Below are 19,424 nucleotides of genomic sequence, written 5' to 3'. Positions count from 1 at the left end.
GTCTGGTGTGGACATGTTCTAGCTAGCGCTAGATGATCCGTGCTGTAACCTCTTTTCTTCCCCATCCAGTCTCTCCACGTCTCCCTTTAAGCCCTGAGTCCCAGCCAGCCCCTAACTTTTACAGATGGATCAGTTAAATAAAGGGAAGCATCTTCTCCCTGCCCCAATTCTGACATCTGTCATCATCTGAAGCACTTTCCGCTTCATTCTGCTATGGGGTATGTTCAGGCTGGTATCAAAGGGGAGACACAGGGGTTCTCTGACTGACTAGCCCATGAGAAACCCAGTGATAACCAAGTTATAAGGCACTGGTATAAAATGTCAGGCGCTTTAATGATGAATGTAGTTTTAGTACTTAATTTTGCCTTTAGCTTTTAAAGTTAACCTGGTCTGTCACACCCATTTGCACACATTCCTTTGGAGCAGAAGTGTAGAGGGTAAAATATGGGGCTGCTGAATCTGCCTAACTTTAGAGCCAGTATCCATATTTCACTGTAGCAGGACGGTACACAAAACGACAATCAGTTATAAGCAGACTGTTTGGACCACAGTCAATTTACAATCCCCTGGGAAAGCTTTTCTTTCTGTCACTGTGTAAGAAACTAACACAATTTGACTGCAAAGATTGCATTGTGCTCCATACATTCCTGAGAGATTACTTTTCCCCGAAGTCTCCCTTCAAGCAGGAAGCTTCTTTTTTTTGTTAATACAGAAGCTGATGGAAGTTGACTAATGCTGTTAGCTATCTTTTGATCGGAATTGATTTGGCAGAAATGGAAATAATCTGCTAGAAGAAAACTAAAGTACTACTACTATAAAAACATACTCCAAGATTGAATTACTTTGGTTTCAGAAGTAGAATAACATTGCTCTGCGTGCATCTGTGCAGTGACAAATGCTCAGAGTACCCTTGAGGCATTTAGGAACAAACCCTCATCAGTGACCGCCTTTGCTGGAACACGGGGCAGTGGAGTTCAGCTCCCCACGGCGCAATATACCTAAAAAGGCATCCCAACAAGCTACCTGCCATTTTTACTTAAAAACCAGAGTACCATGCCATGGAAAAGACAACTGCATGCATATTGAGACTGGACTTCTGTTTGAATTAGGGATGGTGAAACTTCTTACACACATATACTGACAATAAATACAAACTCATCATCTGTTCTCTCTCACCCAAATCCAGCTGCATCGGTCTTGTTTACATGCAAGTCTCTTAAAACATTGTGCAAGCACTTAGCGAGTCAAACCAATTCCAGATCTTTCACCCAGAGCCAGGTTATCTTTGAGGAAGGTAGAACAGAGGCTCCACAATCCAGCCACAAGAACATGCCAGCTTTTAACACAAGTTTTATATAAAACACACCTAAAAATAGTTTGAAAGGAACTGTCTCCAGTGGCCCATCCCAGGCTGTCACAAACAAGACAAAGTGGTGGATGGATCTAGGAGGCAATCAGCTGCAAGCATCCAGCTTCCCCTCACACTGGCTAGCAGTTCCCAGACTTTCTGGATGAACACATTTCCATGACTTCCACAGCTCTGTATACCCACGTCAAAACAAAATGACATTCATAAATGTGACTAATTAGCTGGTGATCCTGTCGGACAGTTACAGATCCTAGGCTTGTCTGGAAGCAAAGACAGACATGAGAACAAAGCGATGAAATCTGTAAGCACTGCTCAAAGTTTACTTGACGAGAAACCACCTCACCAGCCTTACCTGTGCCAAGGATGCTCCAATTCCTTTTTTTAGCTCCGAGATGTTCTCGCTCAGTTTTCCCCCCTTGTTACTTGAGTTGCATTTATAGCACATCCACCTCATCAGGCCTTTAGTTACCGTTCCACACTCTTTACTCACCAGACACAGCGAATGGTACAAGTGGCCACAGCTGTAAAGAGAAGGATTCTGCTAGGTGCTTGAAAGCAAGGTAACACAGCCTGACAGCTTTGGAGGGGAAATCGCTGGTCAATGGAAAACAAGGCTGCTTATCGGTAAATACAGAGCAGCAGTGTATATACTCCCTTTGTACCTCCACACCCTCCTGTAGTGTTTCTAGACTTGCAAAAATAACAGTATGCCCATTTGCTGATACAGCTACAGATCACAACACTAAGGCAATAACGATCTTGTCTTATTTTACAGCCACCTGGTCACAGACGGGTATATTGGAGATGCCAACAGAATATCTAGTCAGGTCTGCAGTAGATCCAAGATGTACAAATAAAGGCAAATGAATCCAGGGTGCTGCAGCTGCACAAACTGCATTGCTGGGAGAGATGACAGGTAAACTAACAGCTTACTGAATAGCTCGCTCAGAATTGTAAGGCCATTCTTGCCAGCCGAGGCAGAGCTGGCTGCATGCAAAGCAGGCTGGCTGGGATGAGTTTGATTAGCCAGCCCTTTTACAGTGCAAGGCAGCATGGATACATGCTCACAGGAATACATGTGATTACTTCTGCAAGTCAAAGACCAGTAGTTGGTTTTTTTTCCTTTTAAAACTACTAACATGATCACAGCTGTGATCCACCCATTAACTTTACCTGAAAACAATTATTTCATCAGCAGTTTCTTGCCTTCTTTTGTACTGCTGTAAACAAATGCAGCAGTAATCCTGCTTTGGGGTAAGCCCTCTAGTGACAGAAGCTCTTAAGTTACACAGGGACCAGTGGAGATCATGGTTTAAGAGATTCGTAGTTGTCTCTAAAAGGGTCTGCATGGAAGACAATATACAGAATAATTAGGTCATTTTGTCATCTCCAGACTGCAGAAGCTCCATACTTACCAATTCTTCATAACAAGAAGATTAGCAGATTATTAAGAGCAAAACCAACCCTAAAAAATTGCTTCTTTGTTTTCTAGCCACGGCCCTCAAAACACTTTCATCACATGTTAATGGAGACAGTACCTTTTCATTCTTAAGTAGACATGTCTTGTATTGATTTTTGTGCAAGAGCATTAAGAGAGACATGGTAGGCTCATTTTGTCATCTTCCATACCAGACTCCACCCTTTTCCCCCCCCAACGTGGTAAGCTACTGCTTACATCCCCCATTTTAGGAGAAATGTAATAATAAAAATCAAAGCCCAAATGCACTATCACAATTCAAATATAAAAAAAACACTGAACACTTCTCATCCACTAGTTTTTCCCAACTGAGATTTCAATTTCTGAAGAGCTAAAAGCAAAATATCCTTAGTTTTTAGTGGCCAGTGCTTCTTCCAGCAACAACAGGTATCAGGCATAGGTGCTCTGGCCCATGGTCTATCAACGCTCTGCAGCAGCAACTCACAGAAGGCTGCAGAGGTTGTGCCACTGGTTCACATCTGGCCTAGTCCAGGTGTGACATGCAGCCTGTACCAGACAGCTGCCAGGCAATGACAGAGGACATGTGTTGTTCAAAGTAGACCTTTACCTAAAACCCAGAGATAACAGGTCTTTATGTTCAGCCCTCTACAATAAAGCTATTTCCCATTTTACTTTTAAATTGGATGCTGCTGCATGGAGGCCTGAGCAGTAACTGGGATGGTAGTGCCCTACGGTAGGCAGAATGAGAGAGGGTGAGTTTGTAGGTAGATCATGCACTCTGTTCTGGGGAAAATGAGTTTTAGAAGACTGTTGAAGTTTCAAGACTGCCTGGGATTTGAGACTGGACAGAGAAGGCAAGAGCAAGATAAAGGCGAGATCTCATCAGCTGACAAAGGAAGTGCAGCATTACCATTGGGAAGTGGCAAAACAGCCTAATTGAAAAGGGACTTATTTAAAGCCCCATAAAAAGACAAAACATACTGGTTTTGCACCTTTGAATCCCTAACTGCAGGCTGAGCTGGAGAAAAAGCAAACGTTTATCCTTCCAGTACACTTAACATAAAACTGAACTACAGAGGTGTTCAGATCACTATGTACTTGCCAGGCCCTTCACTTGCTGTCTGTCTGTGAGCAACACAAACTCATTCCCCTTCCCCCAGACACAAAAATATAAATCACCTGCATGCCCATTTACTTTGCCCTGCAGAAAGAAATGGCAAATGAGAGAGAGCAGTAGGCTAGAGAGCTAAAAGTAATCCCTGTATACAGCAGTGGACAGAACACAAACGCATGCAACTTACTTGTTCATAGTTAAAAGTGTCCAGCATTCCCAGGACAAGTCCTTGAATTTCTCCAAGTTTCCCTTTTCCATAAACTGGATCCTGCATGAAGAAACGAAAACCTGCGGCTGAATAACAGGATATAACCATTCTGGCTTTTTTTAAATTTTTCTTTTTTCCTTCAGATTGTCATCACAAACAGAAGTTAGGACTTGATACTTAAAGATGCTGTACATGTGCAAGGACAGCAGAATAATCCTATGTATTGATGGCAAAATTGGTAATTAGCAAAACTGACTAGATGACAACATCAATACTAATTACCATGCTTGGGTCAAAAGACTTCAAACGTGACCTTGGAAACTTCACTCAGCAGACACAAGAGCTGACTGGAGAGTGCGTTTGAGGAATACGGAAAAAACAGCAGAAAACACCCTGCAGTGACACAGGAGGTACCAACTCCCTCTGTGCTGCCGCTTGACACCAGCTGAGACGGGTGTTTGCTGGTCAGTGAGCTCCCAGGCTGCCTGAAGGGCTCCAGGCCCCACACCACCAGTGTGCTTTTGCCCAGGTCAGAAGGTAATTCACTCCTCAGTTTCTGTGCATTCACAGAATCCGAAGCTCATTCAACACCCCCTCCCTCAGCTGCAGGTTGAAAACACGCAGATCCAGTGGGCTGTGCAGCTGCACAGCAGTATGCAGGAACCCTGGTCTCACATCCAAGATGACAGAATATCATTCTAGGAAATGAGGGCCTGGCAGGCTCTTCTATTGCTGCAGAAATTTTTTCCACATGCCCTGACCAGCTTTATTTCCATGTCCCAGCACAAGTGAAGGATTGTGATACAAATCATTGCCCTGGTGAATCTCAAACACCTTCCCTCAGGCCTGGTTCAAACCAAATGTCCCCTTCCCCACAGCCACCCTGGCACCCTCTGAAGCATCACTCAGTGCAGGACAGGAACCCCGGTCTAGGGTGCATCACCCTGCTCTGGGGTGAGCTTAGCGAGGAGCCCTTTGTGAGCTGCTCTCCATGACAGCACGCACCCTCTCAAACAGGCAGAGATGGGCAAAGCACTGGAAGAGGGGAGACTTGTGCGATGCCCTTCCCCCCTGCCAGGCTCTGTTGCACACCAAGAGAACAGGCTCTTGCTCATGGGCACACTGGACCATCCCAGGAAATACCTCTGCCCAACAACCCACATGGTGAGAGTTTGGTGACAGCTCTTAGTGGCCACAAGCGCTAGCAGCCACCAGCACTAGTGTCTCCTGGGCAGAACTGACCCTGAAAGACATCTCCATGCAGCTGCAGAGATGCCCTGTCCTCCTACCAACATGCAACATGGCACCACTTCCAACACACACGTGCCAGGAACACAACTTCCTCCTACTTGTCTTCGCAGCAGCAACAAGATCAGACTAGAATGTACCACCATGACATTCTCCTAAAGAAGATGCCCTGCAAGCTGTTGGCTAACTGGCTAGGATCCAGCCATTGTTTCTTTAAAATAAATGGGAAGCAAGGAAGAAGAGTCAGATTAGTAGCAGGATCCACTACTGGCTACTGCAGTGGTGTGATCCACACTCCGTAGCTGCCCAGCTTCAGTTCTGTCTCTGTGGCCTACACAGTCTGGCCTGCAAAAGAGCAAGGCTGTGCACTCTCCACCCCAAACTGGCACCAGCGAGGCACACACATTCTTAGAAGCAGAACAAGACTATCCAGGAATGCCCCAAAAGAGGGAATTAATCTTTGAATTTTTCAGGGAAATTCATCTTTGTGTTACATGCAAATGCCTGAGACTGACAGTCATTGAATTGGACCTGGAAAAAAGCATTTTGCCCTGCTGAGAAGCAGTAGAGGGATACTGGGGGAAGCCTGCTGGAAGCTGAGAGAAGCTGACTGGTGGAATGGACAAGACATTGGCAAAAATAGACTGGCACGATATGAAAAGGAAACTAACAGAGAAAGTAGAAAAATGATGGAGACAGTGTGTCGTGGTTTAGCGGCAGCTCAGCCCCACACAGTCGCTCGCTCACTCCCCCACCGGTAGATGGGGGAGAGAATCAGAAGGGTAACGCTCGTGGGTTGGGATAAGAACAGTTTAATAATGAAAATTAAAAGAAACAACAGTAGAAATGCAATGTGAAGGAGAACAACGAGAGGCGCAAAGCCCCGGGGGAGGGGGGAAGGGAGGGGAGGGGAGAGGGGGAACGAACCGCCGGAACAAACCGCACGCGCCGCAGCCGCTCGCCGCCCGCCGACCCGACGCCGCGCCGCCCGCGCGCTGCCACTGCCCCCCCTCAATATACTGGTCATGGTGTCACATGGTATGGAATGAACCTGCCATTGGCCAGTCGGGGTCAGCCGCCCCCACCATGGCCCTGCCCCTCCCAGCCCCCCCTGCCACGCCACGCGGCAGAGCGCGGGAAGCTGGAAAGGTAGCTGACCCCCACAGTGAGGAGAATTAACCCCTTCTCAGCCAAAACCAGCACATTCTCCACCCCTTATTCCATACCACTTACACCATGCCCAGGTCCCATATGATGCAATACAACCGTACCAACCACCACCCCTCCCCTTCCCATCCTTTAACATAATACACAGACATCATTCCCTTAGTTCATGGATCTTCCCTGTAAAATGTCCATTAAAATGTCCATTGAGTTCACGCAGTCCATGACTCTGGGCTCCATCTGTTGTATCAGTCTTTCCGGGTGGGAGAGATGGTGTGTGGCGTTGGGTTGCTGCATACCGAGTCAGTCATCGTTCCATCACTGCTGCACGGCTTGTTTCATAGTTGATCTTCCATGGGTTGGGAGGCTCGTACTCTGATATCATTGATACAACACAGAGGTGACACACAATATTATATAGCAGTTCACATTGTGCCATTCAGTTCATTGACTGTTTTCACCCAAAATCAAATCCCCTTGAGGCACACATCGGATTTCTCCATCCTCCCGCATCACCCACCAAGTGCACCCAGGTCCTCGAGCAAAAACAATCCCACGAATGTGTTTGCCTTTGCCAGAGGCAGGAAGAATCCAGACTGTTTTGCCCAGCATACTTTTTGTGTGCACTACAGGGACTCTATCCCCTTCCACAGTATGTAGGATTTCTGACTGGGCAGGGCCAGCTCGGTTGGCAGATCCCCTCGTGTTGACTAACCACGTGGCTTTTGCTAAATGTGTATCCCAGTGCTTGAATGTCCCACCCCCCATTGCTCTCAGTGTGGTTTTTAACAGTCCATTGTACCTTTCAATTTTCCCAGAGGCTGGTGCGTGATAGGGGATGTGATACACCCACTCAATGCCGTGCTCTTTGGCCCAGGTGTCTATGAGGCTATTTCGGAAATGAGTCCCATTGTCTGACTCAATCCTCTCTGGGGTGCCATGTCGCCACAGGACTTGTTTCTCAAGACCCAGGATAGTGTTCCGGGCAGTGGCGTGGGGGACAGGATATGTTTCCAGCCAGCCAGTCGTTGTTTCTACCATTGTAAGCACATGGCGCTTGCCTTGGCGGGTCTGTGGGAGTGTGATATAGTCAATTTGCCAGGCCTCCCCATATTTATATTTCAGCCATCGTCCCCCATACCACAGAGGCTTTACCCGCTTCGCTTGCTTGATTGCAGCGCATGTGTCACATTCGTGGATAACCTGTGCAATAATACCCATGGTCAAGTCCACCCCTCGATCACGAGCCCACCTGTATGTTGCATCTCTCCCTTGATGGCCTGAGGTGTCATGGGCCCACCGAGCTAGAAATAGTTCACCCTTATGCTGCCAGTCCAGATCCACCTCAGCCACTTCAATCTTGGCAGCCCGATCTACCTGCTGGTTGTTTCGATGTTCTTCAGTGGCCCGACTCTTGGGGACGTGAGCATCCACATGCCGTACCTTTACAACCAGTTTCTCTACCCGGGCAGCAATATCTTGCCACAATGTGGCAGCCCAGATGGGTTTGCCTCTGCGCTGCCAGTTGCTTTGCTTCCATTGCTGCAGCCAGCCCCACAGGGCATTTGCCACCATCCAGGAGTCAGTATAGAGATAGAGCACTGGCCACTTTTCCCGTTCAGCGATGTCTAAGGCCAGCTGGATGGCCTTTACCTCTGCAAACTGGCTCGATTCACCTTCTCCTTCAGCAGTTTCTGCTACTTGTCGTGTAGGACTCCATACAGCAGCCTTCCATCTCCGGTGCTTTCCCACAAGGCGACAGGACCCATCAGTGAACAGGGCATATTGCTTCTCATCTTCTGGCAGTTTGTTATACAGTGGGGCTTCTTCAGCACGTGTCACCTCCTCCTCTGGTGATAATCCAAAATCTTTGCCTTCTGGCCAGTCCATAATCACTTCCAAGATTCCTGGGCGACTGGGGTTTCCTACTCGAGCCCGCTGGGTGATCAGTGCAACCCATTTACTCCACGTAGCATCAGTTGCATGGTGTGTAGAGGGGATGTTTCCTTTGAACATCCAGCCCAGCACTGGCAGTCGGGGTGCCAGGAGCAACTGTGCTTCAGTACCAACCACTTCTGAAGCAGCTCGAACCCCTTCATATGCTGCCAATATCTCTTTTTCAGTTGGAGTATAGCGGGCTTCAGACCCTCTGTATCCCCGACTCCAAAACCCTAGGGGTCGACCCCGGGTCTCCCCAGGTGCTTTCTGCCAGAGACTCCAGGTAGGGCCATTCTCCCCGGCTGCAGTGTAGAGCACATTTTTTACATCTTGTCCTGCCCGGACTGGCCCAAGAGCTACTGCATGGACTATTTCTCGTTTAATCTGTTCAAAGGCTTGTCGTTGCTCAGGGCCCCATTTGAAATCATTCTTTTTCCGGGTCACTTGATAGAGAGGGCTCACGATCAGACTGTAATTTGGAATATGCATTCTCCAAAAACCCACAACGCCCAAGAAAGCTTGTGTTTCCTTTTTGCTAGTTGGTGGAGACATGGCTGCTATTTTGTTGATCACATCCATTGGAATCTGACGACGACCGTCTTGCCATTTAATTCCTAAGAACTGGATTTCTCGTGCAGGTCCCTTCACCTTACTTTGTTTTATGGCAAAACCAGCTTTCAGAAGGATTTGGACTATTTTCTCACCTTTCTCAAAAACTTCTTCTGCTGTGCTGCCCCACACAATGATGTCATCAATGTATTGAAGGTGTTCTGGAGCTTCTCCCTGTTCCAGTACAGTCTGAATCAGTCCATGGCAAATGGTAGGACTGTGTTTCCACCCCTGGGGCAGTCGATTCCAGGTGTACTGGACGCCCCTCCATGTGAAAGCAAACTGTGGCCTGCACTCTGCTGCCAGAGGGATTGAGAAGAATGCATTAGCAATATCAATTGTGGCATACCACTTGGCCGCCTTTGACTCCAGTTCGTATTGAAGTTCTAGCATGTCTGGCACAGCAGCACTCAACGGTGGAGTGACTTCATTCAGGCCACGATAGTCTACTGTTAGTCTCCACTCTCCATTAGACTTCCGGACTGGCCATATGGGACTGTTAAAGGGTGAGTGGGTCTTACTGATGACTCCTTGGCTCCTCAGTTGGTGAATGAGTTTATGGATGGGGATCAGAGAATCTCTGTTGGTGCGATATTGCCGCCGGTGCACTGTTGTGGTGGCGATTGGCACCTGTTGTTCTTTGACCTTCAGCAACCCCACCACAGAAGGGTCCTTTGAGAGACCGGGCAAGGTAGACAGCTGTTCAGTTTCCTCCGTCTCCAAGGCAGCTACACCAAAAGCCCACTTGTAACCTTTTGGGTCCTTGAAATACCCTCTCCTGAGGTAGTCTATACCAAGGATGCACGGAGCCTCTGGGCCAGTCACAATGGGGTGCTTCTGCCACTCATTGCCAGTTAGGCTCACTTCGGCCTCCAATACAGTTAGCTCTTGGGATCCCCCTGTCACTCCAGCAATGCTGATGGGTTCTGCCCCTATATAGTTTGATGGCATTAAGGTGCACTGTGCGCCGGTGTCCACTAAAGCTTTATACTCCTGTGGGTCGGACGTGCCAGGCCATCGGATCCACACAGTCCAGTAAGCCCGGTTATCCCTTTCCTCCACCCGGCTGGAGGCAGGGCCCCTCTAGTCCTGATCATGGCAGTCACAACTCACTTCCTGTAAATGTGAATCAGGAGTCCCTCTATTACACTTAGAAATAAAATCTGCGCTTCTACTCCTCTGTCTGGGGACTTGCTCGCTGGAAACTGGAGCAGCAGCTTTCCTGGAAGAGCCTCCCTGAGTGACTGTTCTTCCTTGCAGTTCATGTACTCGTGCCTGTAGGGTCGAAGTAGGCTTGCCATCCCACCTCATCATGTCCTCTCCGTGGTCACGCAGGTAGAACCATAGGGTGGCCCGTGGTGTGTATCCCCTTCTTTGAGCCAAAGGACGCTTATTCCTAACAGCTGAGACACTGCTCTGTCGAGGTGGGGAGTAGGACAGATCTTCTTTGAGTTGCTGGACCTCTTGGGATAGTTTCTCCACAGCAGAGACAAGCGAGGAAGAGATATTTGTGTCATAATCCCGGAGCCTATCTATCACCTCTGCCACCGTTGGTGTCTCGTCATCTTTCCAGGACATCACTGCCAATGAGTTTGCATGCGAAGATGGTGCGCTCCGTACAAACTTCCGCCACATGGGTCGTGTGCACTCGGCTTCATCTGGATCTTTGGATGACCGTTGATCATCCAGGTCACCATAAATCACCTCAAACACAGCTAATTCCCTGAGATACTGGATGCCTTTCTCCATAGTTGTCCATTTTCCTGGGCGATATGTAACATCTTCTTTAAAGGGATACCTTTCCTTCACTCCAGACAGGAGTCGCCTCCAGAGGCTGAGGGCTTGTGGTTTTTTTCCAATTGCTTTGTCAACGCCCCCTTCCCCAGAAAGGGATCCCAATTGTTTGGCTTCTTTTCCCTCTAGTTCCAGGCTACTGGCCCCATTATCCCAGCATCGGAGCAGCCAGGTGACAATGTGCTCACCTGAACGACGGCTATAATCTTTTCGCATATCTCGCAACTCGCTTAAGGACAGAGATCGGGTGGTCTCTATTTCATTTATTACTTCTCCCTCCTCTCCCCGCGATGGCCCTGGTTCTTCATCATCCCGTTCTAAACGGGTTGATGTCCGCTTCCAATATTTCGTCTTATGTATGGGGGCAACTGATACTGGTACGGGTTTATTTTCTGAGCTAGCTCCGGTACTTGTTGTGGGGGTTTGAGTGGCTGCAGTGCCTGTTGTCAGGGCTGGATTGTCTACAGTGCCAGTCACTTTGCATTTCAATCCAGAGACATTCTCTTCCCCCTGGGGGCACTGAATACTGTTGAGCAGGGCTCGGTATGCATGGGCCAGACCCCAGCACGTTGCAGTTATCTGTGTCTCTCTGGAGTTCCCAGCGTAACAACATACTTTCTCCAAATATTCTACTAGTTTTTTAGGATTCTGCACTTGCTCGGGGGTGAAACTCCAAAACACTGGGGGTGCCCACTGCCCTAGGTATTTGCCCATGCTATCCCACATGCCCTGCCACTCGTAACTATCAAGCCTCGGGGCAGATTTCTGGGTGATATTCTTAAGTTGCTTAGTCAAAACCAAAACAACATGCCCAAAAACTAACAATGACTGCACCTTAACCACCCAAGGATGTTCAAGATACAAAAACGTTGTTGTAACAAAGGCACAGACATCATAGAACAAAGTTGCAAAGGTATTATTCTGTATTTCCTCCATATAAAATCTCTCAGAGGAGGAGGTATAATTGCTAATTGCCTCAACAAGGTGGTATCCGAAGTACAGTAACGGTTTCAGCAAAAACCCCAAATACCAGGTAAAGCTGAAAACGAGTGTTTGTATAACAAATCTCGTAGGCAAAACATTACTAATCACAGCAGAACACAGCAGACTCAAACAACCAACACCGATTTTTAACACCCACTGCAAAAAGGACAACATGGTGCTGTGACCAGCAGCTGTTGTTATCTCCAACCCTCGTGCCCCACGTTGGGCGCCAAAAAGACTGTCGTGGTTTAGCGGCAGCTCAGCCCCACACAGTCGCTCGCTCACTCCCCCACCGGTAGATGGGGGAGAGAATCAGAAGGGTAACGCTCGTGGGTTGGGATAAGAACAGTTTAATAATGAAAATTAAAAGAAACAACAGTAGAAATGCAATGTGAAGGAGAACAACGAGAGGCGCAAAGCCCCGGGGGAGGGGGGAAGGGAGGGGAGGGGAGAGGGGGAACGAACCGCCGGAACAAACCGCACGCGCCGCAGCCGCTCGCCGCCCGCCGACCCGACGCCGCGCCGCCCGCGCGCTGCCACTGCCCCCCCTCAATATACTGGTCATGGTGTCACATGGTATGGAATGAACCTGCCATTGGCCAGTCGGGGTCAGCCGCCCCCACCATGGCCCTGCCCCTCCCAGCCCCCCCTGCCACGCCACGCGGCAGAGCGCGGGAAGCTGGAAAGGTAGCTGACCCCCACAGTGAGGAGAATTAACCCCTTCTCAGCCAAAACCAGCACACAGTGGAAATGGGAACAGAAGGAGCTGGGTGAACAAGTTCTGGATGTGATGAATGAGGAGTAGGAGCAAGGCTGATTCCATGCTGGGACTGAGAATAAGAGAGAGAAAGGATAATCAAGAGTGAAAAAGCAAGTTGTCAAAGATAACTAACAGAAGCATGGGAGTTACACTGCAAGATACCGAGAGAGATCACCAAAACAGCTACAGAAAACAAGTCGGGCAACAGTCTTCAGGGTAAATGTGACAGGCAGAAATGCCAACATCGAAGCCTAAATAAAAACAGCACTGAGTAATAGTGCTTGAGTCAGAACCAGCTGTAGATTTGGAATATACAGAAGAGCTCAACATGCTGCAGAGGCTACTTTTTTGCTAGGTGAACAGTACAGCCTCAAACAACACTAAGTTTTCTTTCTGCATGCATAATTTAAAAGCAACAGCACAGAAAGCACACTACACTGCATCACCGTATGAATTATGGAGGGCAACAGGGAACTAGGACTTCCAACACAGCATGTACGTGATCCATAACATAGAGCAGGTTATTTTTGTATCCACCAGATATTCACCTTTGTAAAGCACTCAAGTATATGGCCAAGGAAACCCAAACAGGTAACTCTCAAACTGTACAGATGCAACCTTTCACATATAGCAACTCAAATTTCCTAAGCTGCAAGTAGAGACTTTCAAAGCAACTTGTTTCTTCTCTGGATAAAGACAGAGGAAGAAGAGATGGAGCAGTTCATCCTGGAGGTCATCTCCTGGCATGTAGAGGACAAGAAGGTTATCAGAAACAGTCAACATGGATTCATCAAGGGAAGATCATGCTTGACTAACCTGACAGCCTTCTACGATGGTGTGACTGGCTGGGTCGATGAAGGGGGAGCAGTGGATGTCGTCTATCTTGACTTCAGTAAAGTATTGGACACTGTCTCCCATAGCCTCCTCACAGGCAAGCTAAGGAAGTGTGGGTTAGATGAGTGGACAGTGAGGTGGATAGCAAACTGGCTCAACAACAGAACTCAGAGGGTCGTGATCAATGGAGCAGAGTCTGGATGGAGGCCTGTCACTAGCAGTGTTCCCCAGGTGTGTGTCCTGGGCCCAGTCCTGTTCATTATATTCATCAATGACCTGGATGATGGGATAGAGGGTAACCTCAACAAGTTCACTGACGACACCAAGCTGGGAGGAGTGGCTGATACACCAGAAGGCTGTGCTGCCATCCAGGGAGACCTGGACAGGCTGGAGAGCTGGGCTGAAGGGAACCTGATGAAATTCAACAAAAGCAAGTGCAAGGTCCTGCCCCTGGGGAGGAAAAACCCCACACACCAGTACAGGTTAGGGGCTGACCTGCTGGAAAGCGGCTCTGTTGAGAAGGACCTGGGAGTGCTGATGGACACGTTGACCATGAGCCAGTAATGTGCCCTTGTGTCCAAGAAGGCCAACAGTACCTTGGGCTGCATTAGAAGGAGTGTGGCCAGCAGGTCGAGAGAGGTTATCCTCCCCCTCTACTCCACCCTAGCGAGACCACACCTGGAGTACTCTGTCTAGTTTTGGGCTCCCCAGTTTAAGAAGGAGAGGGAACCGCTTGAGCAAGTCCAGCGGAGAGCTACAGAGATGATCAGGGGACTAGAGCATCTCCCTTATGAGGAAAGGCTGAGAGACTAGGGTTTGTTCAGCCTGGAGAAGCCTGAGGGGGGATCTCATCAATACCTATAAATATCTATAGGGTGGGTGTCAGGACAATGGGACTAGGCTCTTTTCAATAGTGCCCAATGACAGGACAAGGGGCAATGGGCACAAGTTGGAACATAGGAAGTTCCACCTCAATATGAGAAAAAACTTCTTTCCTGTGAGGGTGACAGAGCAGTGGAACAGGCTGCCCAGGGAGGCTGTGGAGTCTCCTTCCCTGGAGACATTCAAAACCCTCCTTGATGTGTTCCTGTGCTCCCTGCTCTAGATGTCCCTGCTCAAGCAGGGGGGTTGGACAAGATGATCTCCAGAGGTCCCTTCCAACCCCTACCATTCTGTGAGACATTAAGAGATAAGAATAAAAGAGCCACCTGCAGCTTTGCAGAGGCTGAACATGAGTCTGAGGCCCAACTTTCAGCTGCTCATTTTTTCTCAAGTCATGCTGGATAATGTCTAAAAAAATGGCAGGTAGGAACAGAATGGACTTTTCTCCAAAGAGGAAGCATGTGGTCTAGCAAAGCCTTACACCAAGCCTGGCTGTCAAGTGCAAATGGTGGAGTTCATGCATATTTCCTGCCGGCAGGTTGCAGCTGTCTACCTGCCTTGAGCATGAAATCCAGAGCTGTAATTTCACTTCTCCAGCAAGTTATAATGCTTTCTTCCAATTTGATGGCTTCAGCCCCGACAAAGTTTACAGTCACAACAGCCGTGTGGGATCAATTACTTTTATGGAAGAATATGTTTCATTCATTCCACCTTACAAAATTTGCCTCAGTTTAGAATTTATGCATGCTCCAAATGCACTGTACAGGATGGCACATTAATAACAGTCAGTTGCACCAAGTCAGAAACAGGTCACAGCTACTGTTTCCAGGCTGGTATTTCCCTGGGGATGTGGCAACGCTCAGCATGGTAAGCCAAAGCCAGACTCGTGCCCAGCGCCGCTACCAATGAACAGATCAGGCAAAGCTGGCAGGTATCCAGATGCAAGCCAAAGATGTTAATGCAGCCTTTCAGCTAGTTCTGTCTCCTCCACTTCCAATTTCTTCCTTGGTCCAGGAAATAGCACTGACTTTGCTAACAGTGTTTACAGAACTGTGTTGTTAAATGCACTAGAACTCAGAACACACATTCATTTGCAGCTTGTCCCATCTGCAAGGGGACAGAGCAACTATTGTAGATCAGTTTTATCTCAGCATTGACCTACAGGACTTGAAAGAAAAAAAACCAGGCAGAGTCCTAAGCAGGGACAGAAAGAATTCAAGCAAAGCCTTTCTGCATCTTTCTGCTTCCACTCTGGAAGAGTTTTTAGAGATTCCTTCCTTCCCTCCCCACTTTGGGGCCCTTACAGGTAGATTTTAAACTTCTGGCTTCTCCGGTTCTCCATTTTGTAGGAGACATCAGATGCATGTACTTACAAAGAATTCATGAAGGATTAAATTCATGAAGGATTAAAGCTTTGTAAGGGAATTAACACTCAACCTTTCAGCCATCTTCAGAAAGCCTTCGCATCCTTAATGACATGGAATTTTTCTTAATGCCCAAGAGAATTCCTCTAGTATCTCGCCTAATACAATTATTTAAGAATTCCTATTTAATAAATAACTTTACAACATTTTTAAGGATGACCAAGAACATAAACATATCAATCGTTATCTCATATGACTTCAATTTCATAAAGTTGAATCAATACACTATAATAGGCAGATGCCAGGAGCCTACCTATTTTCTGTGAAAGCCTGGTCATAGCCCTTTGCAAGGTGCCCTTTAGCAAAGCATTTTGATTGCAAAGTTAACATTTGCATAAGGTATAATCTGTAAGCAGAAGAGGAAGAAACACAGTCCACTAAAATTGCAATACTCTGATTCCTTTTCAGAAAAGGCAAGATAATCTACCTCAGTTTATTGATGTCATCCACCTTAAAAAAAACCCCAGTTAATTCCTGGGCAGCTGTTGTACCTTCCAGACCTGCAGCTCCAGTGCATCTATGCTCTACCACCAAGACTTGACCTCTGTTGGAACAGCTTTTGAGGGTATTTTCAGACAAGCACCACTTATAATTTGGGATTTCACAGAAATATTTTGAGGGCTTGGAAAAGCCTGTATGCTCTCCAGGGCCCAGAAGAGCTGGTTTAAGAATCTACTTATGGCCATAGTTAAAGTGGCACATCAATAACATTTTGAACAGGGCCCTACATACTGCTCAGAGCCAAAACAGAATGGTTTTGCACCAGGGTTTAGCATTTTACATGGCTTCAAAAAATAACAAAGCTTTGCAAAAGGAATGCCTCCTCCCCGGCCTAACAAAATAGAGGCCTTTCTAGGTGAGAATGCTGTTGAGACAGATTGTTCTGGGGAAACACCACGTATGTGTGCCATGTTGTGATTCTTCCCCACAGGGCACTTAAATGGCATTCCCAGAGAAGCCAAGAAAGGAGATGACAGGCCACACTACATAGGGAGGCAAAAAATCCAGTGCTAATCTAACTAGCTAATCTAACTTCTATCTAACACGGGGAGTTTCTTTCCTGATCCCAAACATGGCATGGTTCAGAACCACTACTGAACCTTTGAGCTGGGCACTCAAGACACGGCCACGCAGTAAGGCACACTCATTACCATTGCCAGCATCATCTTCCCAGCTGAATTCAGAGTGACATTCTTCCAAGGGCCAAGCTGTGCACCAAAACAAAACCCAAAGAAAACCTCCCACAGGCATCCAGTGCAAGCCCTGAAGCCATAGTTTGATACAACACAGCTACAAACACACAAGCAAAGGTGACATAGTGCAATGCAATCCCAGAAATAAAGGTTGTTGTGAATGCAGTGCTAATGGAAATGTGTGGTTCTAAGCACAAGAACAAAGGATTAAATTAATGGTCTGTCTTGGTAACAAAGGACACTGTTCCCAGCTGCAAAGCTGAAGAGGGTGTCAAGCACTAAAGGCAGCAGACTGATAAGAGCCCAGCACAGACAAGTTATCAGTGGAAGACCCCATGTCCTAACACAAGGAAGATGACACGTTTGCAGAATATCACACACCATTTTTCTGTTAGCCCAACAGAACAGACTGCAGACACATATTTCAAACCTAGGTTCCAAACAAGGGAAAACAAAATGTGCATTTGATTTACAGAAACTTAAGTGGGATTCCAAAGCAAAAATCTACCTTATAACAGCTAGCAACTTCTAAAGGACATGACCAAACTGTCCGAACCTAAAGCTGTCATCATTAACCAGAGGAACCCCAGAGATGCAGTAAGGGGCTGACAGAATGACTCTACTACCCACAGATCATTCGGGTAAGGTCACTCATTCCCATACATCTTAAGTGTTTGCACATACACAAGTGTGAGTGTGAGGATTTTCTAATGAGTTTTACGACACTATTTTCCCTACACTACTTTCTGAGCAACAAGGTACCAATTACTACTCCTATTTTATGAAGTTCTGATACTAATGTTCCTCACCTGGAATACAGTCCTCCTCTCTGAATGCATTTTAAGCAGTCATCATCTCTCCCCATTTTTTCCTCTAGTTGTATAAAAACATCTGCATTTATCAATCGCTATTTTATCAGACTGAATTTGTAAGGCTGACCAGGGAAATGAAATAGCAATTTCCCCCTGCCTCCAAACCCAGTGACCAGAGTTGCACATGCTGCTTTAAATAATGCCTTACACATTTCTGTCCCTAGTAAAAGTACTTCACCTGACACACTGTAAGCATCCCGTTATCCTTTGCAACAGTGCCATCACATCAACCACTTCCCTGTACAACAAACCGACAAATAGATTTAACTCATCTGTTGCCTTCAGGACATGAATGCCAGCCTCTAGAAAAGGTATTTTTCTATTTCTGCTAAAAGAGTCTGTAAGAACAGACATGGGATGAAATATCTGAAGACTGCAAACAAGGATTTCTATTTTTCCCAAGGGAGAACAGTATCTTCTTCCAAATTGTAACACCTCCCGGCTGCGTTATTTTCACAGTGGTTGCTGGTTTGCCTCTCGCCCCATTCTGGTAATTCTCAACACAATGCAGGAAAGCCTCCCTTGTCAACCTCCCCACTTATTAACTCACAGCTTCTCTATCATTTCCTGCCTACATGAAACATCAAACAAAGCTCAACAGGAAACTATATCTAATGCTCCACTTAAAACTAGACAAAGTAAGTTATTGAAGAGGCATTAAGTTTGTCAACACTATCTACCTTTGATACAACCATATTTCATTTGATCACACTTCCTATCCACTCTTCTACAACATTTCTCACTGTCTTTAGTTATGATTTTTTTTCCAAAATCCAAGATTGCATAATATTAAGATCAAACTAATAGGTTGCTAGAGGTGTGTGTTCACCCTGTGAAGCCTGTTAGCCCTTTCCCACATTTTCTTCTCATCTAGAATAGAAACCCTGAAGAGTAATTCAACGCTTTTTCAACCCTTCAACCATTCCACTCCACAAAGCAATTTCTCCAATTAATTTTCTGTATTTCTCAAGGTTTGCTATTAAATTCAAACCTCAACTTTTGTCTATTTTGCAAAACAAATTGTACCTTCTTGTGATCACTCAAGGCAAGATCCCATTCAGCTCTTCTACAAGATGTTTGTTGCTCACTAATAAAACATCTCTAAAATAATATATTGCACCACCAATCAAAATGGCCCAGCCGAGCTCTTTCTCCAAAGCCTACAAACTTTGCTTCAGTGTTTTCACAACTGTCCATTCCAGAGCCATAGCTAAACAGCGTTCAAGAAATTTAGTTTCAAGTTTTGAGAAATTCATAGTGGCTTTGCCTCTAAAACTGCTAAGTTTCAGTTCAAAGTAATTGCAACCTCTGAGACAATACTTTAATTGATTTGCAGAAATTACCTCAGTTATCTTCTCATGGGTCTATGTGTTCCCACATGTCTTCTCAGAGCACCGAGTCTTTCGGGTCATTCTATCAGCTTTTCCAATTTATCTCTCACCAACTGAACTTCTACTGAAATACTCTGAATCAGACAATTAGCTAATCTGATCTTTAACAACATGGAAATGGCTATCACATCAGGAATTTTTCAACTCTTCCCAATAACTGAGTGGCACAGCTTGGTAAAAGCTGCTTCTCTTCAGAAACTCA

General features: G+C 46.6%; 1 protein-coding gene across 2 annotated transcripts in view; it reads right to left on the bottom strand.

The window, feature by feature from the left end:
• Positions 1-19,424, bottom strand: part of VPS8 (VPS8 subunit of CORVET complex) — a 94,161-nt gene that overhangs the window by 11,304 nt on the left and 63,433 nt on the right. For both annotated transcript variants that reach the window (XM_075099484.1, XM_075099485.1), the window contains exons 41-43: positions 4,109-4,189; positions 2,543-2,712; positions 1,722-1,890 (exon numbers count right to left, since the gene is read on the bottom strand). In XM_075099484.1, coding sequence (XP_074955585.1) covers positions 1,722-1,890; positions 2,543-2,712; positions 4,109-4,189 — 420 coding nt within the window. The remainder of the gene's footprint in view (positions 1-1,721; positions 1,891-2,542; positions 2,713-4,108; positions 4,190-19,424) is intronic.

Source organism: Phalacrocorax aristotelis, chromosome 7 (genome assembly GCF_949628215.1).
Source record: "Phalacrocorax aristotelis chromosome 7, bGulAri2.1, whole genome shotgun sequence".
Taxonomy (NCBI): domain Eukaryota; kingdom Metazoa; phylum Chordata; class Aves; order Suliformes; family Phalacrocoracidae; genus Phalacrocorax; species Phalacrocorax aristotelis.
This window is presented reverse-complemented; position numbering and strand designations above follow the sequence as displayed.